General features: G+C 41.5%; 2 protein-coding genes across 4 annotated transcripts; both read left to right on the top strand.

Annotated features, from left to right (window-relative positions):
- Positions 1-2,860: 2,860 nt before the first annotated feature.
- Positions 2,861-19,516, top strand: LOC120716133 (granzyme K-like). Of its 3 annotated transcripts, none has more exons than XM_040003517.1 (5): positions 2,861-2,970; positions 3,146-3,290; positions 3,949-4,084; positions 6,490-6,759; positions 6,856-7,624. In XM_040003517.1, the coding sequence occupies exons 1-5, from the start codon at positions 2,907-2,909 to the stop codon at positions 7,006-7,008; spliced, it is 768 nt and encodes a 255-aa protein (XP_039859451.1). In that variant the 5' UTR covers positions 2,861-2,906; the 3' UTR covers positions 7,009-7,624. The 3 variants fall into 3 exon arrangements, with proteins under 3 accessions (XP_039859451.1, XP_039859453.1, XP_039859452.1); XM_040003519.1 differs by lacking the exons at positions 3,146-3,290; positions 3,949-4,084; positions 6,490-6,759; positions 6,856-7,624 and adding exons at positions 16,631-16,769; positions 18,166-18,304; positions 18,730-18,996; positions 19,086-19,516 and having other exon boundaries at positions 2,864-2,970; XM_040003518.1 differs by lacking the exons at positions 2,861-2,970; positions 3,146-3,290; positions 3,949-4,084; positions 6,490-6,759; positions 6,856-7,624 and adding exons at positions 16,313-16,439; positions 16,631-16,769; positions 18,166-18,304; positions 18,730-18,996; positions 19,086-19,516.
- A 4,233-nt stretch (positions 19,517-23,749) lies between these two features.
- LOC120716129 (granzyme K-like) lies at positions 23,750-26,247 on the top strand. Its single transcript, XM_040003512.1, has 5 exons — positions 23,750-23,938; positions 24,105-24,246; positions 24,814-24,952; positions 25,208-25,477; positions 25,574-26,247. The coding sequence occupies exons 1-5, from the start codon at positions 23,761-23,763 to the stop codon at positions 25,724-25,726; spliced, it is 882 nt and encodes a 293-aa protein (XP_039859446.1). The 5' UTR covers positions 23,750-23,760; the 3' UTR covers positions 25,727-26,247.
- The last annotated feature ends 351 nt before the right edge of the window (positions 26,248-26,598 follow it).

Raw genomic sequence — 26,598 nt, 5'->3', positions numbered from 1 at the left:
TAAAATAAACAATAAAAGGTGAATCAAATAGACCCAAGGCTGGGATGGTCAATTTGGTAAAGTAAATCCGTTGGGCATCTTTCTTCGCCTTTAGACAATAATTCTGATGCAAAAGATCCAAACGGGACAGGCAAAAAAAAAAAAATGCTTTTGAGAAACACTGAAAGAAAATGAAAGTGTTCAAAAAATGAAAGTGTTGTGCTGATCAAGGGTCATTCTGGCTTTGAAGGTTTGTGTCTCGTTGTGTGTAATTAGGTTCAGCTGTGTTCCCCTCTGGTGTGTCATTCCCTCGTTACCTTGTGTGTATTTATAGTGTGTTCCTGCCTGTGTTCCTTGTTGGTTCATCTGTATTATTTGGTCATCTCTGCGCCTCATTCTGCTCCATTCCCTGCTCTTCATCTCTTCCCTTCCCTCCTTATGTTTTCCCTGCGAGTGATTCTGTGAGTTATCGTTTCAGGTTTTGTTTGTTAGTGGTTTTCCCCAGTTCAGTTTTGCCCTCGCTTTTGTTATTTATCGTTCACTGTAAATGGACTGGTTCTTATATAGCGCTTTTCCACTCTTCTGAGCACTCAAAGCGCTTTACACAACTTGTGCATTCACCCATTCACACCCATTCGCACAAGCACAACTGACATTCACACACATTCACACTCCAACGGATGCATCGGAGAGCAATTTCGGGTTAGTATCTTGCCCAAGGATATTTGGCATGCAGACTAGTGGAAGCCGGGAATCGAACCACCAACCTTCCGATCAGTAGATGACCTGCTCTACCACCTGAGCTACAGCCACCCTTTAAATAAACTCACTTGCATCACCGCTGCTGTCTGCAACTTGGGTCCTCCTTCACTTCTCCACATGACTGCTGCGGCAGCCGTGACAATCGGAGGCAATGTTTGAATTTGAATGTCTCAAAAACTATTAACAATAAAAACCTGAAACTTTCACTGCCCTGTCAGCCACCACGAGATGAGATTCTGAGGCTACAACTGTCTTGGCTTTGCCTAGAAATGCTGTGCATGAAATGTATGCTTTGTGGTCCCATGTTTCTGGGACGCCCGCTTCCTAGTCCTACATGTCCTGTTATCTAGAACCTGGCCTTCAGTTTGGAGGTGGCACTAAGGCTCACTCCAAATAATGCTGTGCAGTGGCGGTCCTAGCCTGTTTGCCGCCCTGGGTGAACACTCCCTCTGGCACCCGCCCCCAAACACCACCACCACACACACACACACACACACACACACACACACACACACACACAAGGCAAATCAAGGATTGTACATTAACATAAAACTGTTGTCGGAACCACACTGAATTTCACCAGAGAAACACACATATGAAGAGAGAGAGAGAGTGTGCATAGTATGCAAACAGCTACCAAACAGCCATCATAATTCGTCATACAATGAGAACAGGACAAAACAATTGACAATAATTAATTAATATTAAAATCTGTAACATAAGGTATTGTTTGGAGTTTAGTCTGTTACTGTTACTATTTTTACCATTTCTTCTTGGAGCAACTGTAACTGTAAGTTTCATCAGGGATTAATAAAGTATTCTGATTCTGATTGGTTCAGGATGACCTGCCATCATCCAATCACACATCTGCTTACCTGCATCTTTTGCTCGTTTCTCTTCTTTTCTCTATTTTCTAAACTGAGCACCTGATGGCTTTGAACTTTTCTTGTCCATCTTCCATTGGTTTTAATTTTGCTCTCCAGTATGAACACAAATCCCCAAACTCGAGGATCACCACAACATAACCTAACACACCTACACCTTAGTTCACAGATTCACTTTGTCTAAGGTTTATTTCTGGGATTTCACACAACCCAGGATTCAAATCATGAATACATGATGGGCTTGGATTTACAACATTATGAATGAAATGTGCTCTATTTGGAAGCAGCCAGCCCCTCCCCCTCCCCAAGCAGCAGGCGCAGCTCGCAAACGGAGGGCGCCCTTACTCCCAGCAAATGGGCGATAGAAAACCAATCGGTGCCTGTGACATTCCCAATATGCGCTGGCTGATGTCGGTATGAGTACGAGCTATTTTTTTTATTTTTTATTTTTTGCCGATGCCCGTGATGCCGCCCCGGGCAACCACCCGTGTCGCCCAAAAACCGCTATCAAAAACCGCTACTGGCCCATTAGTGAAACGTGGCATGCTTAAAGCGGACACAAACTGTTGCAGGATGCATACCACAGGCTCAAAACCAGAGCCGGTAGCAGAATAAGCTGTCTGGCATTGGCAGAGAAGATTTGACAAGTTTTTCATTGGCACAAGCCAAATATTCTGCTTCTCAACCCACAAATGAACTTTCCTTACAAAAGTGGCGCCATTTAAGGGGAAGTAAACAGGCTTTCCAATGTTTTAATAGTTATTGCCCTGAACCATTGCTATAACAAAACATTTATATATTCATGTTATCTGTGTCAAATGTTAATATTTGTTTGATGATTTGTACGTTTCAGTACATCGCTGCAGCTACTGCTCACATTAACAACATGTTTCTTTCTTTTTAGCTGTTTCTGAGCTTAAGAAACCAGTGAAGCAAACAAGACAGCAACTGTCTCAAGTTAGGCAAAGAAAAAAAGTGGGAACAAATTGGGAAAGACTGTCAACGATATCGTTTTGCAAACTTTGGTGAAACCGTATCAAAAACTGTCCTTTGTAAATGTTAGGACATTTTGTCTTTTGTCATCATTTACTTCCACAAATGCTCTTTTATTTTTTTAAGCGGACTTCTTTTGTTCTAAATTCTTGACGGGTTTGGATGGGTGTGTCAGTTTATCTTACTCATCCAATGTCAGACCACGCCCCCTCAGCTCAGCACACAAAGCTGAGCATCACAGTGGGTTTCAGTGCATTCAGCGTCTGATCAAAGAGGGAAGAAGAAGAAATGTCCTGCCTGAAGAATTTCAGTCTCCTCATCTCATGTGTGTTCCTCTTCATCATCCAGCCAGGTGAGTAACGTTTTCCACTCTAATTTAATTTAATGATTGGTAATTTTAATCTTCATGTAAGTAAGCGTAATGCAAAGTCACACTGCTGATATCCTTCAGGTGTTTATTTCACTCATCTGTTCTTCACTTGATCATCAGCTGATTTATGTGTCCTGATGTTTGGTTTCTGTTTCAGGTCGTGGTTCTGAGATTATTAATGGGAAAGAAGTCGAGCCACACTCACTGCCTTACATGGCCTATCTTAGAACTGTGACTAATTCTTGGTGTGGAGGGACATTAATCCATCCACAGTGGGTGCTGACAGCCGCCCACTGCACTGGGTAAGAATCTGAGGTCCTATTTTCCTCAATTTTAAAAATAATGCAGTATTTATTTTCAACAGACTATTATTCCTTCAGTAACTACCCAGAGGTCACTGCCCTCACCTGTGGTCACGAGCTCTGGGTAGTTACTGAAAGAATGAGATCAGGGCCAGAGCAGCAGAAATGTGCTTTCTGTAAACGGTGGCTGGCCTCTTCGTTAGAGAAAGCGAATATTACACACTGCTATAATTATACATGCAAAGCTAATTACATTGAATGGAGAGGATGAATATAGAATATTTAAAGCTGATTTTTCCCTCTCTTGTAAGCACAATATCTGTACAGAGGTGTTCTAGAAAGTTTTATTTAAGATGGAATAACAAGCAAAATATAAGTGTTGCACTCACTTAAAATAACACAGAAGTCACAGCTACATACACATCAAACATTTGATACATTTCTTCATCTAAAACATTTTATGTAAATTTTAATTTCTTCATTCAGCTGGAAGAAAAAATAACGCAGATTCACCCAAAGCTCAGTAACAGCTATAACCCAGCCATATGTAGTAATACACAATAATAAGGAACTATGATGACTGTTTTAGAAGCCGCTGACCTGTTAACCTTTTAAATATGTAAACCTTCATCACCAGATTGTGTTTTTTCTTTTACAGGAGTTACTGGGTGATCCTGGGAGCCCACTCCAGAACGAAAAACGAAAGTTCCAAGCATCAAAGAGTCGTTGAGAAAAGTTTTCCTCATCCTGACTACTGTTGTGCAAGGTTGGACGATGACCTCATGTTGCTGAAGGTAAGGTGATATATCAGGGTCTAGGGATGGGTATCGAAAACCGGTTCTTGTTGAGAACCGGTTCCCACTGTTTCAGTTCCTTGGAATCGTTTGCCATTTTTGCAAACGATTCCCTTATCGATTCCAGTCGCCCCGAATGACGTCACCACGTTGCGGAGCGTCATTTACCTGGCAGGAAACATGGTGGCTCAAACGCTCAAAAGTTTGGTTATACTTTACGAGAACGGATGACAACAGGGCAACTTGCAATACTTGCAAAGTAGATATTTCATTTAAGGGAGGAAACACTACGAATATGCAAAAGCATTTGCTCACAAAACACACGATGACCTTAAATGAATGTCATGTTTTTAATTCCGCTCCGGACTCGTGAATCTCAACCCAGCAGCAGCGGTAACGTTTGCACGTCCTCTCCCGTTAATGCGGCAGGAAAATAATCAACTAACAATGCATATTATGTTAGCGCGATCTGCCTTATTACAAACCTGCCATTACTGTGCATTTAGGTGACCATGATGAGACAGACAGACAGATGCTGTGTTCCAAAATGTCGGCTGCATCCTTCGGAGGACGCGGCCTTCGCGGTCTACGTGGGCCGGGTCCTTTGAAGACCGAGAAGGCCGGAAGTGCGAGGCTGTGAAACGGAACGGTCTAGCCTTCAGATCTGCGTCAGCGCTGTGTCGGTGGAGTTTAATAAACTCGGCCGTCTGCTCCTTGCTATCTAAAATATAACAGGAGACTGGAGTAAACTCTCGGCCGTCTCACACTTCTGTTTAACCAGTTTTCTGTTTGACGTTTATTCAGCTGTGTGAAAATCCCGGAGGAACCCACCCGATAGATTAATAACGTTTTATTTAATCTAATAATCTAAAACCTTTGATCTCAGCCAAATCGATTTACTCCGGAACAAATAAAACACAGAAAAAATGAAAACAGTTACATTTTTAAGTGATTTATATATCATGTTTAACCTGAGTAGCAAAAGAGCGGGGATCTGAAAACGACGAAGCGATTCCGCTGTTCTCGCCGACTCGAGTGACCACTGAACCCCCCGGCTTGTTATCGAGCTGGTGGGTAACAGACGTCTCCAAAAACGTCGGCGCACTTTTGCAAATATTTGAAAGCTTCTTTCAAATATGTTAAAAGTTTATTTTGTGACCCAGAAAGATTAATAAGACTAATTTTAAAACTTAGCAGCGGCCGCCATTGTTGGCAGCTGAAATTTTGCTGGGCCGCGCTATGAATTCTGGGATATGGTGGGCCGCGAAGGACACACCCGACCCATCCTTCAAATTCGGGGAAATGAAGGACGCATTTGAAGGAGTCGACGAATTGGCTGGCTCAGATGCTGGCAGTTCTCGCTGCAGTCTACCGTTAGCGTCTCCTTTCAGGCCAGGATAGACAAATGTCACCGAGCAGTGACTCAGTTTGTGGTAAAAGGCTTGCACCCGTTTGCACCCAGAAGTGTGAGACGGTCGATTTTCGGTAAGTGAATGTGTTTAATTGTAGGCAGGGACATTACTGGATATTCTTGTGTAATTGCTACAGAATAATTTATGTTATACTTTGTTATTGCTACAGAAGAATATTTTTTTTATTATTTTACATTTACAATTTTTTTCCCCGGGGACCCTGTGACACCCCATTGAAGAGCCGTAGGCTGTGGATCTCTTAAGATCTCACTGTTGGGTTTGTAAGGCCATGTTACTCCTAAATTTCTATCTTGTTCAAAGAGAAGATATAAAACAAAGTTCTAAGCTAATCGACCTTAGTGTTCTCCTTTTTTAAACAGAATCGAAAAAGAATCGAATCGTGAAACAGAATCGAAAATGGAATCGGAATGGTGAAAATCTTATCAATACCCATCCCTATCAGGGTCTGATACAAATAATGTAAATCATAAATGGACGGGTTCTTATTTAGCACCTTTCTACTCTACCTGAGCACTCAGAGCGTTACACAACATGGCTTATTCACCCAAACACTTGTTTTCTGTGCTTAAGTGCTTTCTAACACTCACACACACTCACACTCTAACGTAGCATCAGAGAGCATCGTGGGGTTCAGTATCTTGCCAAAGGATTTCTGACATGCAGACTGGAGAGACCAGGGATCAAACACCAAACCATCCAATTAGTAGATAACATGCTGTACCTCCTACAGCCAACTCAAGTTTTGCTTACTTAACTAAAACTTAGTTTCATTTTTTTAAAATATAAAGTGTATTTCCATGTCTTTATAGACATGTTTCAACTCAGCACTGCACATATTTCATATTTTACAAGCAAAATATTAGAAATAAATGAGTGGTGCTACAACTCTTTAGCAAATATCTCTTTATTTAATGTAGTTAATGTGGAGAGATTCATTACCAATATCTGAGATTCTTTTTAACTTTTTTTCAGCTTAAAGAACCGGTGAGGAAAACCAGGGCAGTGCAGTGGCTCGAGTTTGGCGACACTGTGAGAGACCCGGCAGCTGGCAGCAGGTGTCTGGTGGCCGGATGGGGAGAAACCGAAAACAACCAAACATCAGACGTCCTCAAGTCTGTCAATGTGACTGTGGTGGACAGACAGACGTGCAACTCTCGTGATTATTACAACCACAGACCTGAGATCACCAAACACATGATATGTGCTGGTTCAGATGGTACAAACGTCGCTGATACCTGTCAGGTACGCATGAAGAATCCATGTATGTTTCCTTGTTTGAAGTAAATGTGCATTCAGCTCAACACCTGAAACACTGTCATGTGTTTGTTCTTGCTGCAGGGGGATTCAGGAGGGCCGCTGTTGTGCGATGGAGCGCTGGTTGGAGTCACTTCTTTTGGACGGGGTTGTGGTATCATTACAAAACCTGGAATCTACTCGTTTATCTCAGAGAAACAACTGTACTGGATCAAAACCACGATGAAGTTATTCTAAATGTGTGAAAGCACAGCATCAGTCTGCATGATTTGATGTTACATCTGTCAGTGTTGTCTCTGTAGACCTTTATCCATTTCATTGTTCCTCTTACAGTTTATGATTTTTCTGTTTCTGCCAGCTTAATATACTTTTTTTTAAATAGATTCTGCACTTGGTTAGTCCACCACATGAACCACATTTTAGGCCTACTGTGAAAAAAATTGGAAACACTGTTTGAAATTTTACCATCTTTCACCACACAAACCAGACAGAAACATGGTTGTATTTAATCATCATTTTTCCAAATAATTCAAAGAACTCCCAGACATGAGTGCTCCTGGTTGTTGCAGATGAGTGCGGCTGCAGTAAAACCAGGGAGAAGCAATTTTTATGTGCACACAAAACCCACGATTGTAATATGAAACAGAGAGATTATTCAGACTGTCAAACAGACAGATTCAGCAGCTCATATACAACCAACTGAAACTGAAGATGAGGCTTGTGGACAGGTTTGTTGAAAAAGACACAAAAAAAATCTTCTTTTCTTCATTTTGCATTACTGTTGCTTGAAAACCAAAAAAACAAACATCTTTTTCTACTTTCTAATAAAGCTGGAGGCATGAATAAAAATACACATTTGCTCTCTTTTTCTTTGATTGTACTGCAGTTTCAAACTGTACCTTTCAAAGTATCACCGTTAATATAATGAGTTTACAGTTACAGTCTAGTTTGAGGCCCAAGAAACATTTTCACTGCTTTTTTCTACTCTTTTGATCAGCTGTAGATTTTCTTGTACAAAAGCTTTTCTTCAGAAGAAATGAACACAGAGAATATTCACTCATGAGAAACAAAGGAACCTGAGAAATACACAACTGACAGCTTCACATGTTGAGGATCTCCTCCTCCTTAGGATTCAGTGACACGATCTGCACACATTCACCTCCATCAACTCTGTCTTTTGTCATTGATTACTTCCACAAATCCTGATTCATTTCTTTCTTTTTGTTAAATTGGCTGAAAGTATCAGTCATATACGCGTCTGCACCCGAGCACTCGAGTCTTGTGTTAGTCATAATAATGTGTGTGTTCATTTATTCCACTGCTTGAATGCCAGTTTAGCTCCTTAGGTAGATGTTTTTATATAATTATTGTTATCATTAATTATCATTGTTACCAGTATTGCTGTGAATTTGGTGGAACTTACACAGTGCCCCCCAAAATATAGCAGAGACTGCCACCTAATGGTGGAGTATAAAACTACATGTCAGTTACATGTAGTTGTCTTTTGCAGGAAACCTTTTCATAAATATGTTTAGAAGAAAACAAATGAACAAATTATTGTTTCACTGAACTTAAAATGTAAAACAAAGGCAGTGACATATTAATTTTTGATGCCACAGAAAGACTTTGTAGCTGCTGTAGCAACCATATACAGTTTGTGGTGTATGTTGTTGCGTGTCTATTCCTGGATTTATGGTTGTCATGTGGGAAGTGTTGAACGAGCAGGACATGTGTTCACTCGGTCGCTGGTGTGTCAGCAGGGAGGCTGGGTGAGTAAGGGGAGGGTGTTTCTTGTTGACGGCTGTCAGTCATCTTGATAAGTTCAGAGCACCTTGGAGTAGCTTCCTTTTGCTCGGGTTGACTGCAGCATTGATGGATTATTAAACATGCAAATAAACAATTTATGGGCCAGTTCTTGGAAACTGGATCAATTTGTTGGGTTGTTACGAGTCATTAGAGCAGTAGTCCTTACTTCAGCCTCATGTGGCTAAATTGGTCATGACAGCAGCATTTTGAAAGCGTTGTTGTAACCTGTTAACATTTAATACTGTATTGATAGAACCAACTGATTCTGCAGCAGAGCATCCCCAGTCCCTGAGCTCCTGCTGCTGCACCCACAGGTATGTACAGCAAGCACTGATACCTTTTTAGTCGGTGGGATTCTCTTGTGATCACCTTTACTAAAAAATCTACAACCAATCTGATTATATTCTATTTTTTTTTCAATATTGAAATTATAATCTAGTAGCAGTCTTCTCATTTCTTTGTGTTTTGTGCTGTTTTACAGGCCCACAGGGGAGGACAGCTCCGAGGCAGATGAGGGACGGGTCCCAGGACGGTCCATCGGCGCTGGAGCTGGCCATCCTGGTGTCCCTGAAGAGTCCACACCAGTCTCCAATGGAGCATTTCCTCCTCAGCCTTGTTCCTGCTCTGGAGAGCAGCTGGTCCTTTTTATTCCTGTCTCTCTGTAAATACTTATATTTTATATATTTATGTTTAATGTTTTTCTGTTTGAGAATTCTAATATTATTTCAAATAAATGTTTATAATGACTAATGTCTCAGTTCTACTACACAGCAAATGTTGGCACACGACTTGACACATGTAGAATTTATTTCATATTATACTAATGACAAAATATACTAATACAGTGGGATGCAAAAGTTTGGGCAACCTTGTTAATAGACATTTTCCTGTATAAATTGTTGGTTGTTACAATAAAAAATGTCAGTTAAATATCATACAGGAGACACACACAGTGATATTTGAGAAGTGAAAAGAAGTTTACTGGATTTACAGAAAGTGTGCAATAATTGTTTAAACAAAATCAAGCAGGTACATAAATTTGAATTCAATTCAATTTTCAATTCAATTCAATTTTATTTATATAGCGCCAAATCACAACAAAAGTCGCCTCAAGGCGCTTCATAGATACAGAGAAAAACCCAACAATCATATGACCCCCTATGAGCAGCACTTTGGCGACAGTGGGAAGGAAAAACTCCCTTTTAACAGGAAGAAACCTCCAGCAGAACCAGGCTCAGGGAGGGGCGGGGCCATCTGCTGCGACCGGTTGGGGTGAGAGAAGGAAGACAGGATAAAGACATGCTGTGGAAGAGAGACAGAGATTAATAACAGATATGATTCAATGCAGAGAGGTCTGTTAACACATAGTGAGTGAGAAAGGTGACTGGAAAGGAAAAACTCAATGCATCATGGGAATCCCCCGGCAGCCTACGTCTATTGCAGCATAACTAAGGGAGGATTCAGGGTCACCTGGTCCAGCCCTAACTATATGCTTTAGCAAAAAGGAAAGTTTGAAGCCTAATCTTGAAAGTATAGATAGTGTCTGTCTCCTGAATCCAAACTGGAAGCTGGTTCCACAGAAGAGGGGCCTGAAAACTGAAGGCTCTGCCTCCCATTCTACTTTTAAATACTCTAGGAACAACAAGTAGGCCTGCAGAGCGAGAGCGAAGTGCTCTAATAGGGTGATATGGTACTACAAGGTCATTAAGATAAGATGGGGCCTGATTGTTTAAGACCTTGTATGTGAGGAGCAGGATTTTGAATTCAATTCTGGATTTAACAGGAAGCCAATGAAGGGAAGCCAAAACAGGAGAAATATGCTCTCTCTTTCTAGTCCCTGTCAGGACTCTTGCTGCAGCATTTTGGATTAGTTGAAGGCTTTTCAGCGAGTTTTTTGGACATCCTGATAATAATGAATTACAGTCGTCCAGCCTGGAAGTAATAAATGCATGAACTAGTTTTTTCAGCGTCACTCTGAGACAGGATATTTCTAATTTTAGAGATGTTGCGCAAATGGAAGAAAGCAGTCTTACATATTTGTTTAATATGTGCGTTGAAGGACATGTCCTGGTCAAAAATGACTCCAAGGTTCCTCACCGCGTTACTGGAGGCCAAGGTAATGCCATCCAGAGTAAGAATCTGCTTAGATACCATAATTCTAAGATTTTCAGGGCCGAGTACAATAACCTCAGTTTTATCTGAAATTTGGGCACCACAAAAAAGAAATGAAATAAATATTTAGTGTATATCAATGTGTGTGTCTCCTATATGATATATGGGGTGCCTTTGTCTGGACGTGCTTCCCATCCAGAGCTGCACAGCACAGAGGGAAGTTCCAGCGCTCCTGGAATCCCTCTGTGATGGACCGCCGGTCTCCAGGTGAAGGCGCAGCCATGAAGTCGTCCACTAGACAGTCCCAGATGGCCGTCGCTGCCTGGGGGGTGATCTGGCTCACCGTGGACACACTGACTCTGAAACTGAATGCGATGGTCCTACAGAAGTCCCCGGTGGCAAGGAACCTGGACAAAATTGTTTCAAAAACTTACATAAAACATTTTGTAATTATAAGGATAATTACATAATATATATTAGATATAATATAAAACAGTCAGTTGTGTTTTGTTTTAACTTTAACATATCATAATTTGATTGGTAGCAACTTTCACAACTACAGTGAGCCAATCACTCATAATTCCTAAACATGTCAATCAGGTAGGAATGAAGTGAGACATTAATAGAAATAAAGAGTTGTGTGTTGACATGTAGCCCTTTCCTTGCTTAAATCATTAATCTTTTTGAAAAATTAATCTGTGATAAGACCTAGCTTATCAAGATAGAACCATGTAACTAAAGATGAACCAAACTGTTCAGTTTTATCTAACTCTGTTTTAATAAAGGCTGGTGACCCCTGCTATAGAGTCTGACAGCTGCAGGGATTATATACAAATATTCAACTATCCCAGAATCAAACCAGGTCTAAATAAAAAGGGAGTGAGTATCACTACAAAGGTTAACTCAGTGGTCTTAATGCTACAGTTTGATATCAGCAAACACCGAGCGCATACATTGATGTGACACCACAGCCATGCTATCATTGCAAACACTGATAACAGCATAAATCGAATTAAATCAGGACTTGATGAGACCTTCTGAGTATCACTAGAAATATTATAAACAGTCGTCTCTGTACCACAGTTTGCTTTCAGCAAACACCGACAGCATTCACTGTTAGCATAGCACATCCATGTTAGCAGTCTATAAACGATAGTTTAGCATATATTAGCACAGGTATCAATAAAGGACTACCGTATTAAATACTTTTACTAACCTCAGGCAGACGGACAGGCGCTCTACAGGTGGGATTGAGCGCCTGTAGTTGGTGTCTAGGCGGGCGATGCTGGACAACGCGGGACAGCAGGTCCTCAAACTGGGCGAGGGACAGACTGGTATCGCTGTCATCGCTATCATCCAGGCGCAGCTCCTGAAGCAAATAGTGAAACTCACCAAACTGCTCACACCTCTGGAGGACCTGATGGACCCAGGTACGGCGAGGACGTCTTTTACGCCGCTGCTCTGCTCTCCACAGTACATAGAGAAGGGAGACTCTCTCTTCAAGCGCTAGCTCGACAGCTGCCATCTTGCAAAGATACCGGTCTGGCACAACTTCCTCCCACATTTCCGGTTCACGCGCGTCAAAATATGCAATTTTGAGGCACGATTGATTTTTCTTGGACACGTGTCGAGGTGCGAATGTGCACGCGTCAAATTAGGGGCGTTTGGGGCGTTTTCGCTCGCGTCTATCACGTTCCAGCCAGAACCATGGTGTAACATTACCTGACTCTCAGGTGTCTCTCGTTAGAATAAACCCACACACCAAAATTGGTATGGCCCCAATCTGGCCAACACAATGTGCTTACACATGGCCCACATACACATATTGTAATAAAATATTTTTATGTCTCTATTTCCAAATAACTTAAAGATTCTTGCTGTAAAACAAAGTAAATTTGATTATTTTAATGTCTTGATGCATGATCAATAATCCAAGTAATTGGTCCAATTGGTCCACCCCAAGGATCAGGTACTGTTTATAAGATTTGGGGAAACCTGCAGTCAGCTGAGACTGAAGAAGTCACTTGGATGAGTGACGAAATGTTTCTCCCACAAAGCGCTACGTCCAGATGAATAGAATCAACTTTTGGAGATTTACTTACCTGGATCAACATACTAAACATACTAAACACAACACAATCACGTTAATCTAGCTAAGTGTAAACAGCAGTAAATACTAAATATTGAATGTTGTTGTGTAGCAAGCAGGACCGACAGCACACAGTGTGCCTTGAAGTAGCAGCTGTGGGATTATAATATTATTTTATGCCATGTTAGACCCCTAATTAAAGATTGTGAATTATTATGTAGTTTTAGTTTGCATTATTCTCCTGAATTAGAAGAAGGTGATAACTATTGCATTTGTTAAACTGATTTGCATTACATTAGACTGCTGATTTATTGTGAATGAATGATATTGTTTTATGATGCATTATACTGCTGAGTTATAAGAAATACTGTTCGCAGAAAGTCATCGCCTTATTTGTCTGATTAGAAGAGAACAGAATATACTGGAGTTTTCTGCCCCATCTCAGCAGGAGCAGATAAACAGGGAGCCAAGGTCGTAGCTTAGGCGCCGTGTGAGAGAAAGAATGTGAATGTTTAGGCTTTTATGATAAGGTGGGAGAACCAGAGGCTATAAGAGTTTGATCAATGCTCCACCATTTTGAGATCTGATGCTGTCTGCGTACGGTGTCCATCTCCCACGCGTGTGATCATTAAAATCATCGTTTGACTCAACCCGACCAGTGTTGTTATTGTGGTTTTTCCTCTTGTATCCATCCCCAATATTTGAATCCGTAACACAGCGAAGAAAGGTGTAGTTTATGTCTATGAACAGTGAACACCCGTGTGCACACCTGTGTGGATCAGCGCGCTTGTATTCAAATGGTTTCCACATGTAATGGTCTGCTAGAGGATGTAGAGAGCCATAGCCCCGTCCCCCAGGGCATGAAGCAGGCATGGAGGAGATCCAGGCCCCAGACATCCAGAGGCCCCAGAGTGTGAGAGCCCAAGGAGGACCACCGGAGGGGCATCCGTGCCACCCTCCTGGGAAGAGCTGAGGAGAGCCCCAGATGAGGGGTCACCCAGTAGCCATGGAGCAGAAGCCAGAGGGGGCTGCAGTGGTGTGCCAGCTGTGCCAGAGTGAACCAAGCTGCAGGCCCAGAGGCCGGAGGCCCGAGGGCCCCCTTTGCCCCGGAAGAGGCCTGACCGAGCAACAGGCGCCAGCCCCCGCCAAGTAGTCACCGGGAGTGAGCTGGTACATACCTGAGCGCCCAGCCCCGGACACCAAGAACCACCAACGCACCGAACCCTGAGGGCATCAGTTACCGGCAGGGAGTGTGGTGAGGGGAGAAAGGCCTTGGAGGGCTTGGGAGTTCCCAGAGAGGTGGAGTCTAAGACCCGACCTGACGTAGACACAGACAAACAGGCACACACAGACACAAACATGCATGCCCACCCTCATGCACACATTATATCAATATTCTAACTGAATATGTACAAATTTGATCCTGTGTGAATTAAAGAAAATCCCAAATAAATTCAACATTTTGCAGCCTAACCCCCTTAGCCTTACATGGTTTTTAAATAATCACTGGACATATTTCCCACATAATTAATATGTAATATGTCTTACTCTTCTTAGCCCAAGAAACCACTGAAGCAAACCAATATAATGAAACTGCCTGAAGTTGGGCAAAAAAAACCATGCAGCTGGCGACATATCTGTACATCTGTAAACCGTATTGTTTTGCAACCTTTTAGTGAAACGAACGTGTCAACAACAATTCTTTGTCAATATTAGGACTTGCAAAGAAAAGCGTCTGGACTTCTTTAAGTAGCTTGAAGACGTTTCACTGACGTTTCATACACTCAGACCTCTGTCATCATTTTAGGTGGGGGAACTTGCACAATCGGTGGCTGACTAAATACTTTTTTGCCCCACTGTAGCTTGTACTCACTACAGCCTGTACATACTTACAGTTATAGAATATTCACAACATACTTCATACCGTGTACATTATAACATACCATAATAGACCCATTTCTGTAATATACTCACATATCTATATTATTGCTAATATATATTGTAATATATCTATATCACTAAAGCACTTCTGGATGGATGCAAACTGCATTTCGTTGCCCTGTACCTGTGCATGTGCAATGACAATAAAGTTGAATTCTATTCTATTCTATTCTATTCTATTATATAATTATATATTATTTTGTTTTAACTCTTTCTGAGCTTAAGAAACCACCGAAGCAAAACAATTAAGCAAACCTGTCTGAAGGAAGGCAAAAGTGTTTATTTAAATTATTGTATAGTTTTTATAATGTGCTATAAGCACGTGTGCACTTTTATAGAGCTGTTTCCAATGTCGTTAAACTGTGTATAATGACAATAAAGGCTTTCAATTTCAATGTCAATTAAAAAAACCGCAGCAGCATTTCTGTGGCAGCTCGATTGGGAAAAACTGTCAGCGATATAGTTTTGCAACCTTTGGTGAAACTGTGTTGACAACTTGTGTAAATATTAGGACACTGCGTCTTTTGTCATCATTTACTTCCAGAAATGCTCTTTCATTTGTTTCAAGCTGTCTCCTTTTTATCCTTTTTATCCTTTTTATCCTTTTTTCTCGAACACAGTTTGTAGAAACCTTTGAAGTATCATTTTCAGTGAGACCAAACGAGCGAGAGGAGAACTGTTTTTAATGTCACTCTGTTGTTGCACATGAGTCACATGTTCGTGTTCATTTGTGTGTTCTTTCTTTTGGTTTTGTGTTTTTTGTTATATGTTGTGTTTGTTGTCACTTAAATGTAACTCAACATGACTGTAAATGAGATTCAGCCTCAAAGATTTCTTGGAGTAAATAACTTTGTGGGCGTGGTTTAACTTGTGCTTGTTCATAGTATTGATACTATTTCATAATCATAATAATCATGATCAGGATAATAAAACACTTTGTTTAGAAATGTGTGTGAGCGATTACTGTGAGTGTGTGTGTGTGTGTGTGTGTGTGTGTGTTCGTGTGTGTGTGTGTGTGAGTGTGTGTGAGTACGTGTGTGTGTGAGTGTGTGTGTGTGTGTGTGTGTGTGTGTGTGTGTGTGTGTGTGTGTGTGTGTGTGAGTACGTGTGTGTGTGTGTGAGTACGTGAGCGTGTGTGTGTGTTTGTGTGAGTGTGTGTTTGTGTGAGTACGTGTGTGTGTGTGTGTGTGAGTACGTGAGTGTGTGTGTGAGTGTGTGTGTGTGTGAGTGTGTGTGAGTACGTGTGTGTGTGTGTGAGTGTGTGAGTACGTGTGTGTGTGTGTGTGTGAGAGAGTGTGTGTGAGTACGTGTGTGTGTGTGTGAGTGTGTGAGTACGTGTGTGTGTGTGTGTGTGTGTGTGTGTGTGTGTGTGTGTGTGTGTGTGTGTGTGAGAGAGTGTGTGTGAGTGTGTGTGTGTGTGTGTGTGTGAGAGAGTGTGTGTGTGTGTGTGTGTGTGTGTGTGTGAGTGTGTGAGTACGTGTGTGTGTGTGAGAGAGTGTGTGTGAGTGTGTGTGTGTGTTTGTGTGAGTGAGTGTGAGTGTGTGTGTGTCCGTTTATCTTACCCACCATTCTCAGACCACGCCCCCTCAGCTCAGCACATAAAGCATCACAGTGGGTTTCACTGCATTCAACAGATCAAAGGAGGAAGAAGAAGAAATGTCCTGCCTGAAGAATTTCAGTCTTCTCATCTCATGTGTGCTCCTCTTCATCATCCAGCCAGGTGAGTGATGTTTTCTACTGTAATTTAATTTATTTGTTGATCATTTAAATCTTCATGTAAACAAGCGTAACACAAAGTTCCTGATATTGTTCAGTGCTACAGAGCAGTTGGTGCTGTGTTTGTTTCACTCATCTGTTCTTCACTTCATCATCTGCTGATTTATGCGTCCTGATGTTTGGTTTCTGCTTCAGGTCGTGGTTCTGAGATTATCAACGGGAAAGAAGTCGAGCCACACTCACTGCCTTTCATGGCTTATGTGACAGGTGAATATGTCTGTGGAGGGACATTAATCCATCCACAGTGGGTCCTGACAGCTGCCCACTGCACTGGGTAAGAATCCCATGCTCTAGGGGGCCTCGAATTGTCTGGGGTCTGGATCTCCACCACGCCTACTTCATGTCCCTGGGGGCGGGGCTATGGCGCCCCATACCCACTCTTAGACAGTTACACAAAGAAACCTTATGAATACAAAACGTGCTCACAAACACACACTATCTTTGGTGGCTGCTGCCTCTAAATAATCATTTGTTGTCGGTCTGGTGTAGCATTCAATATTTATTATTTACTGCTACTGATGCTCATGTTGGTTGTTTCTGTGTTTCTCTTTTTGCTTGTTTTTTTTCAGCAGGTGATCAAACAGATCTGCTGTCTTTTATCTGTGTCTCTCTTTCCTTTGTCTTTCCCGTCCCCGCTCCTGTCCGTTCTGACTGTAAGAACCTTAAAGTAAAAAGAGTAAATACTGAAGATCGAATGAACTATGACAATCAAGTGGACCAATATGACAAAAACTGTAATGATCCGCTTGTTAAAGTCAGTCTGTTGGGCTTTTTTTGGCCTTCAGACAGTCATACTGATTGTTACAGTGCCAAACAGGACAGGCAAAAGAAAAAGACATTTCTTATTCTTTAAATATATTTGCTTATTTATTATATTTGTTTTTAACAGATTGTGAAGAGTGACCTTCTTAAATTTCGATAGTTTAGAGCGTGGGATCACATGTCTGCACACTTTGATATACTGACTGTGAGTGAGGACATAAACATGATGTTGCTGGATTTATATTTATAGTAGCAAAAAATAATGTCAGCAAACATTTTACTGATATGAGCAGTATAAACATTTTTCCAACTTTACATGACAGGAAGAAAACTAGAAAACAAGTAGACAGGTTTGCACTTTAACGAAACGAGAACGTGATCACAGTCCAAAAAATGATGCTACACAAAATATGTTTGTAATTTAAATTAATAACATTCACAAACCCAAAGGAAAGCTGTTTCTTAGAGAGTAGAGCTGATCCTCTTTGAAGGTGTTATGTATAACAGCTGCATCAGAGTTTTCCTCTCTCCTGTAGGCCAGAGGTGGAAGCTCCTCGAGGGCCGGTGTCCTGCAGGTTTTAGATCTCACCCTGGGTCAGCACACCTGAATCAGATGATGAGTTCATTACCAGGCTTCTGGAGAAGTTCGAGACATGTTGAGGAGGTCGTTTAACCATTTGAATCAGCTGTGAGGGATCAAGGACACATCTAAACCTGCAGGACACCGGCCCTCGAGGCCTGGAGTCCGACACCCCTGTGCTATATAATAACACACATGCAATGAGACAATTATGATTATTGTTTTTGAACCTGAACTTTTAACTTTTAAAACATGTAAACAGTCATCACTAGAATGTGTGTGTGTGTGTGTGTGTGTGTGTGTGTGTGTGTGTGTGTGTGTTTTGCAGTATGAATAAGGCGACTTTGGGAGCACACTCCATCAAGAAACGGGAAGAAAATTCTAAACAGATCCGAGAGGTTGTGACACACGTTCCTCATCCCAGCTACACCAGTGTCGCTCTGGGCAACGACCTCATGTTGCTCAAGGTAAGGAGATGATTCAGTGTCCAAAGCAAGTAAAGAAAAAATGCAACATTTTCATATTAAATAAAGTATTTTCTTTTTAGACACGTTCACACACATTTCAACAAATCACTGCAGATATTTCAGGAAAACATAAAAATAAATGAGTGAATGACTGATGGTGCAAAAGTTCAGCACAATGCTGCATATTTATGTATATATTAGTGCTGCCAGTGTTAATCTCAATAAAATGACGTTAACGCCAAAACTGCATTAAAGCGGCAAATCTCTAATACCTCGTTAACACAGATCGCAGCGCGGGGCTGGTTAGCTCGTTAACGTGTTAGCCACATCATTTTAACAAGATTAAATTAATTGACTTAATTAGATAATTAATAATAAGAATTAATAAGAATTAACTTAATTATATGTATACTTTTTTTTTTTAGCTTAACAAACCAGCAAAGAAAACCGGGGCAGTCAAATGGCTCAAGTTACGCACAGCCAGAGACCCGGCAGCTGGCAGCAGGTGTCTGGTGGCTGGATGGGGAATAACCGAAACAAAACGACCATCAGACGTCCTCAAGTCTGTCAATGTGACTGTGGTCGGCAGGCAGAAGTGCAACTCTCGTGATTATTACGGCCACGACCCTGTTATCACTGATGACATGATATGTGCTGGTTCAGATGGTACAAACGTCGCTGATACCTGTCAGGTACGTATGAAGAATACATGTATTTTTCCTTGTTTCCTTGCATTCAGCTCAACACCTGAGACACTGTCATGTGTTTGTTCTTGCTGCAGGGGGATTCAGGAGGGCCGCTGTTGTGCGATGGAGCGCTGGTTGGAGTCACTTCTTTTGGACGGGGTTGTGGTGTCATTAAAAAACCTGGAGTCTACTCGTTTGTCTCAAGGAAACAACTGAAGTGGATCAAGGAAACATTAAAGTCAGCTTAAATGTCATGAAAGCACAGGCGTGAATCTCTACGAGCAAGAGGAGAATCTTTGATGCTTTCATGTTAAATCTCTCGGTGATGTCTCTGTAGACCATTGTCCATTTTATCATTTCTCAGGTTTTAGTTTCTGCTAGCTTGCTCACATTCTGCACATGTAGCGGTGCTGTCACGGTCAGTCGTTTCCACTGCAGGAACTGAAGGCGGGAACATTAACTGGACTGACCTGAACACGTTTTTTAGCCATTCAGTATTAAAAAAGGCACAGCCACTGTGATGGTTTATGGATTGCTGTTTTTCATTTTAGCCGTTGTAATTACACGTGTATACACAACCCTGTATAAGTGTGATGACCTCGCAACGATCATGACAGCTCCAAAAGCAATCTTCACATTTCTACAGGGGAAAATGAGCTTTTTTACCCTGCAATTTACTGATTTGTGAAAAGATGTTATTTTCACTCAAATTTTAATTTGTAATTTCTCTTTTTCAATTATTTTTTAATTATCACACATAATCCATGAACATAAAACAAGGTGAGTTTATTCAGTCTGTCAGTCATGGTTTGTCACCATCTCCTGTGTTAGAAACTAAAAATTGTGGCCAGAATTTTTTTATGCTGAATTTTTAAGCATAAATTTTTGTGTATTTTATTGCTCTTTGAATATTTGTGCTAAAAAAAACAAACAAACAAACAAACAATCCTAAAACAACAATTTGTCCTGACACATTTTCTATTCTTTCTACTTTCGAATAAAGCTCGTGGCTCTTTCTTTCATTCATGGTTCTTTCAAAGCGTCCTGTTTTTTGCAGTAACTCCTTTTGGCACCACATACTTCACTCTTTCACACTTTTCTTTTTTCGATTGTCACTTCTAACAACACGTGGCTGCAGTTTTGTCTCACACACAGCCACAACCTCAGGCCACAGTCGTTGATGCAGGGAGGTGTGATGAGCTGATGGAGCTCCGGTGTGTCTCAGCCTCACCTGCCGACGAGCCCAAACCAAACTCCGAAATCTTTCACATCACTTTGCAATGAGGAATCGTTTCAGTCCTCCATTTTTAGTGTTCTGCATATGACCACAAGCCACAGAGCAAGAAGTCCCCTGGCCCAAACCCTGAACACATCACTCACCACAAACATCCTTAAACAACACCCTGACATGATGTGCGTCAGTCTTTAGAGCACAGAATGAAAATGACAATAATCTAAGCTGAGTTTCACAGTGATACAGACACAAGGAGCGATCCAGTGTACGGTAACTGTAACCTCTGAGGAGAACAAAAACAGAACGAGGACAATAACACTCGTGCAGAGCGACAATGACAGATCTGGCTTGTTGAGCAATAACCTGTTCGAGGCATTAAACTGTCCATCGGTTCTAACTGTATGATTGACCCTGCATATGAATGTGATCACTTTGCTGATAATGCTTTATGCATTGACTTTAGCCTGTTGTGTCATGGTGCACTGTGTGCAGGCAGAGTAGGAACCAAAGACAAATTAAATGAAGCCTCATTGCTGTTACAGGAAATACAAAAAGTCAGGCAAGGAGAAAACTGAACACACAGCCAGCTGAGATGACGCAACAAGGAACAGAGAAAACCGAGGACACGGCAGCTAACGAGACCATGACTAACAGGTGGGAAGACAACTGGAACTAATTACAGAGCAAAGAGACACAATGCACACAGGACGAGAGAAAAGAAACCAACACACAACATGTCTTGAAGTTCTCCAGACGCCTGGTAATGAACTAATCATGTGATTCAGGTGTGTTGACCCAGGGTGAGATCTAAAACCTGCAGGACACCGGCCCTGGACTAGACTATCATACTCAACACTAAATACCACAGAGTGAAAGTAAATCATCCAAAAGAATAAATAATACATTTAAAAAAATCAAACTTCTGGTCAAAGACCCAGGACCGTGACATGTTAGGTGATGTTATCATTATTCACAGCTTTCAGTTTTGTACACAGTCCAACCGGTTTGTTGTTTGTCACCTGTTTATGGGCCTTTATTTATCAGGCTGCAGCAAAACTTCTAGCTTCCTGTTTGGGTCCCTTAGTCCCGCTGTAAGCTTCAGTCCAGGTTGCTAGGCAAAAGTTTAATGAAGGAGTCCCTCATGGCTGTTTGCATGTTCCAAACTTTAAAAGGAACGGCACTCTAACTCACATCCTGTCACATGAGCAGTTTTAACTTTAACACGGTCTAAATAGCACACAGGAAGACAAACAGTCCAGGATGATCTACAGCGACAAAACCAGCCTGCTACGTGCACACAGTCTGTTAGAGGAGACGGTGACACTCCACTCTGACTCAGTAGCTTTGTTTAAATGTGTCGAGGAAACAAACTAACAAAGATGTAAAGAAGGATTCATGAGTACAGCTCTACAAAACATAACTGGTGATCTAACTGAGGCCATTGAAGACATCCAGGCTGCAAATGTCCAGTGAAGAGAGCACACAGAGTGTGATGCAGTGCACCAAAGAGCTGCTCGTCAAGTGAAACTCAAGAGTCTGCAGACCTCTGGATCATCTGCAGAGAGCCAAAGCATAGAAATGATATTCAAATAAATATCATGAAGTGTGTTTTAACATCATGACCTGGGTACGTGAGGGTGCATGTGTTTCAAACAATCAGTCAATCAATGAGTCATGATCAGTGTGTGTTTGTAGCTGCAAATATTAGTATGTTTAGTTCAGATTTTACTGCCTAATTTAATTGAACAGTGATGATCATGAAAACAAAAAAGCTTCTTGCATGTTGCTGTCAGGGACCTGGGTGTGGGGACCCAGGGTCTGTGAGCAGTTTTGAACTTATTTATATGCTGTTGCGTGTACCGTGATTATGTGTGGTGCTTGTGTGTGGTTTCCCTTTGTATTGTGCATGTGTGTGATGTCCTGGTTTTCCTGGACCACCAGGCCTAGTGGGTGTGTCCCGTTGGGAGGCTGGCCACACCCGAGGAGGAGGAACACACACACCTCCAGCTGATCAGGATTGTCAGGGGAGCTACGTAGCAGTGCGGCTGAGTGCTGCTCGACACTGGATTATTGCGTGATTACCCGTTAGCGTTTTCAGTTTTTCCAGTGCGTGTTAGTGTGTTGGTATTGAAGTGAGTGCTAACGGCTGCTTCTGTGGCTTTTCCAGCAGGAGTGGGGGAACGAGAGGGCACGAGAATCACGGGAGGGGAGACGCGGAGCACGAGCATTGGGAGGAAGGCAATGAACGGAAATCGGGATGCACAGGGACTCTTTATTGTGTAATTATTTACTGCACTGTAAATAAACGCACTGTCTGCATCCAAGAGTCCAGCATTTGGGTCCTGCTTCCCCATTTCCCCACGATCTGCCTCAGACAGTGAAAGATACAACTGTAATGGTGTCAACATAAAGGCTCTAAATTCTGAACTATGTGTTTGGTTCTGATCACTACATGTACCTCAAACACGTCTGCTTCCAATGAAACAGACTGTTTTCCATACTGCTGCCACACAAATGTGTCTACGATTTTTGCAGTGTACTGCAGCCATGCAGGCTCCTCACAAGTCCTTCATTCTGTATCATTCTACCACTTTACGTCAAATGAAATGGCTGTTACTACACTGCCTTCCCAAGTGACTCCCTCTGACATAACAGCATGAGAGAGTGGACCTTTTTTACTTAGGGGTGTATCCATCCATCTCTCTCTCACACAGAGTCAGATTTTAATGTTTATGCCTTTAATTTAAGAACAACTTTATTTCATATTTGGTAAATTCTTTTATTACAGAGACTAAACTCACAATGTTTAAGCTTGAAGTGAACTCAGAGCAGACTCCAGCTGACTGCAGTTGTATTAAAAGCAGTGATGGTTTCTCTGAGTGAAGGTGAGCTGCTGGCAGGAACACAGTTTGTAGGAATACACCCGGAGCGTCTGCAGGGAGAAAAGGAGAAGCTAGAAGCTGCTGTGGTGCGTTTGAAGAGTCTTTGCTTGTAATCGGGTTCATAGAGAGACTGAGGAAGTGACATTTCTCCATTTCTGAATAATCACACCAACACTTGTCACCTTCTCACCAAGCTTATCGCTGATGATCTTGTTGTCTATCCCAGCCTTGTGTACGTCTTCAGTCGTGTCCCTGATGTCCTTCGGTCTTACCCACGGTGGTAGGAGGTGAGCATGGAGTGAATTGATTCGGTGGATCGGTGTGCTTCATACACTTAATGAGTAATCTGTAATCAGTTTCAGCAGAGGATCAAATAATTAGTGTGGCTGATTGAGGGAAATAGAGTTCAGTTATTGTATTCTGAAGTATTGGTCTGTAGTTTGTGCGCTCTGTCCTTTCAGATCATTTACTTTCATAAATATTCTAATTAAAATGGGACATTTAGAAACACTCATGAGTGTAACTGACAGTGTGGACACACCCACTGAAACTGTGAGCTGTTGCTAGAAACATTCATACGTGTTGCTCAAAGTGTTGCACCAAGTTTTGATGTGAGATAATGCACGATATAAAAAGAGCTTAAGGTCATCACTTATGACCAGTCTGACCACAGGCATTAGAACAACATCAGCACTCCTCAGTTTTGTGTGTGATTCATCACAGCGGGTTTCACTGCATTCAACATCTGATCTACCACAGCCAGGAAAAATGTTCTGCCTGAGGAGTTTCGGTCTTTTCCTCTCGTGCGTGCTCCTCTTCATCACACAGCCAGGTGAGTAACGTTTCTATTGGGCTTTAATGAATTAATGAATAATTGTGTTATGTAAACAACAAAGAACACATTGCTGATATCTTGGTGCAGAGTGTTTTTCCACTCATCTGTTCTTGACTTGATCATGTGCTGATTTATGTTTTTGGATATTTTCTTTTTGTTTCAGGTCACGGTTCTGAGATCATTCAAGGGAAAGAAGTCGAGCCGCACTCGCTGCCTTTCATGGCTTATTTAAGAAGTAAACGGTCTGCGTGTGGAGGGACATTGATCCATCCACAGTGGGTGCTGACGGCTGCCCACTGCACTCGGTAGGAACATGAACTTTTAATTTTTTCTTATTTTTTTCTAAAAGAAAAATTGCATTATTTATTTTTTACAGAACGTGTGAAACATTGTCTCCTTTTTTAATTGTGATAAATTGTAATGTCCATACACTCACTCTACTAACATACGGGTTTAGGATGAAGTGCAGTACCGTTTACTCTGCGAAGGGTCCAAAAGACAAACTTTAGCAACGTTGCTATATTTACATGTCTTTCCTCATCTTATATTCTTGTTTTCTTACTTTATAGACAGAAACCAAACAGGTGAATGTGTTTGTGGAAACCACTCAAAGTTTGTCTCCATGAAATGTCTGAAATTCTTATTTTTTTCTTATTCTTGATTTATAATATTTTATATTGTTGAAGTTTGTATTTCAGCTGGAGGAAATACGATGCTACGATGTTGCTAAGTCTCTCATGATCATCAGAGACTTAGTAACAGCCATTACGCAGCCAAATGTATTAATATATACACTAATAGCATTAATATGATTATTCTTATAGAAACTCCTGATCTGTTAACCCTCTAAATGTGTAACTTTTCTTTGACAGTATGTATAAGGTGGTCCTGGGAGCGCACTCCATCAAGAAAAAGGAAAAAGATTCAAAGCAGATCCGAGAGGTTGAGAAACTTTTTCCACATCCCAACTATACCAATGTAACCAAGGGCAACGACCTCATGTTGGTGAAGGTAAGGTGGTAAACTAATGCCCAAAAACAAGTCAAGTAAAAATGCAACAGGATTAATGCATTTGTTTTTACCTTACATGACGTATGTCTGTGTATGTCTACGTTTCAATAATACTGCACATATTTCCCATTTTCAAAGTAAAACATGCAAATAGATGACGGTTCAAGACTTTAGCACAGTGCTGCATAAATATTAGCTTAAAGACCAACTCTGTAAAGTTACTACATCAGTGTCACTCAGTGTTTCTTTTTTTAGCTTCAGGAACCAGTGACTCGGACCAGGGCAGTGAAGTGGCTCAAGTTTGGCAACACTGTGAGAGACCCGGCAGCTGGCAGCAGGTGTCTGGTGGCTGGATGGGGAAAAACCGAAACAAAACGACCATCAGACGTCCTCATGTCTGTCAATGTGACTGTGGTCGGCAGGCAGAAGTGCAACTCTCGTGATTATTACAACCACAGACCTGAGATCACCAAACACATGATATGTGCTGGTTCAGATGGTACAAACGTCGCTGATACCTGTCAGGTACGTATGAAGAATACATGTATTTTTCCTTGTTTGAAGTAAATGTTCATTCAGCTCAACACCTGAAACACTGTCATGTGTTTGTTCTTGCTGCAGGGGGATTCAGGAGGGCCGCTGTTGTGCGATGGAGCGCTGGTTGGAGTCACTTCTTTTGGACGGGGTTGTGGTATCATTAAAAAACCTGGAGTCTACTCGTTTGTCTCAAGGAAACAACTAAAGTGGATCAAGAAGACAATGAAATCATTCTAAATGTCATGAAAGCACAGGCGTCAGGCTGCACGAGCAAGATGAGAACCTTTGATGGTTTACGGTAAATCTGTCAGTGCTGTGTCTGTAGACCATTCTGCATTTGATCATTTTAGTGTTTCTCTTACATTTCATTATATTTTAGCTTCTGCTTTGCTATAATTGTTACACACTCTGCACATATACAGTATGATAGCAGCCCTCTGTTGGTTAGTCCATTACTGCCATTGAAGGAACTTAAAGCAGGTACAATGTGGCACAAACATTATCTGGACCCCAAACCATCTGGGGGGGGTATCAGCTTCCTGATACAAGCTGCAAATTCCTGCTGCAGGATTTTGCAGGATTTATTTTCATTTTGCTCTCTTCAATCAGAGAGATTCACCACCTCCTGTATTATATTCTTTCTTATTTCTGCACGCTTTCTCATTTGTTCATTTCTCATTCCAATTATTTGTGCTTAAAAACCAACAATGATATTTCTCTAACTTTCTAATAAAGCTGAAGGCATGAATAAAAAGACACATTTCCGTCCTCCTCTCTTTCTTTCATTGTTTCAGAGGATCTCTGACATCCAGCACATCCATAGAGTCATGATTTCAGCATCTCCATCAACTCTGTGTCTTTGTTTATCTCATTATTATTCCAGCAGCCTTCTTTATTTAAAGTTTAGAACAACATAGTTAATATTATTTATGATAAATGTGACCTCAGGTTATAATTGTATGTTGAGGCTGACTAGAGAAGCTGTGTCCACAGGAGAGTGCACCACACTGTCAAGTTTATATCCACCAATTGACAAGCGCACACAGGTAGGATCATTTATACCCAAACAAAATAATTACACATGCTTTAAATTCTCAACGGACAGTGTG

This window comes from Simochromis diagramma, unplaced genomic scaffold, assembly GCF_900408965.1.
Source record: "Simochromis diagramma unplaced genomic scaffold, fSimDia1.1 OVJJ01000583.1, whole genome shotgun sequence".
NCBI lineage: Eukaryota > Metazoa > Chordata > Actinopteri > Cichliformes > Cichlidae > Simochromis > Simochromis diagramma.
Note: the sequence above shows the minus strand (reverse complement) of the source record. Positions and strands in the feature narration are given on the sequence as shown.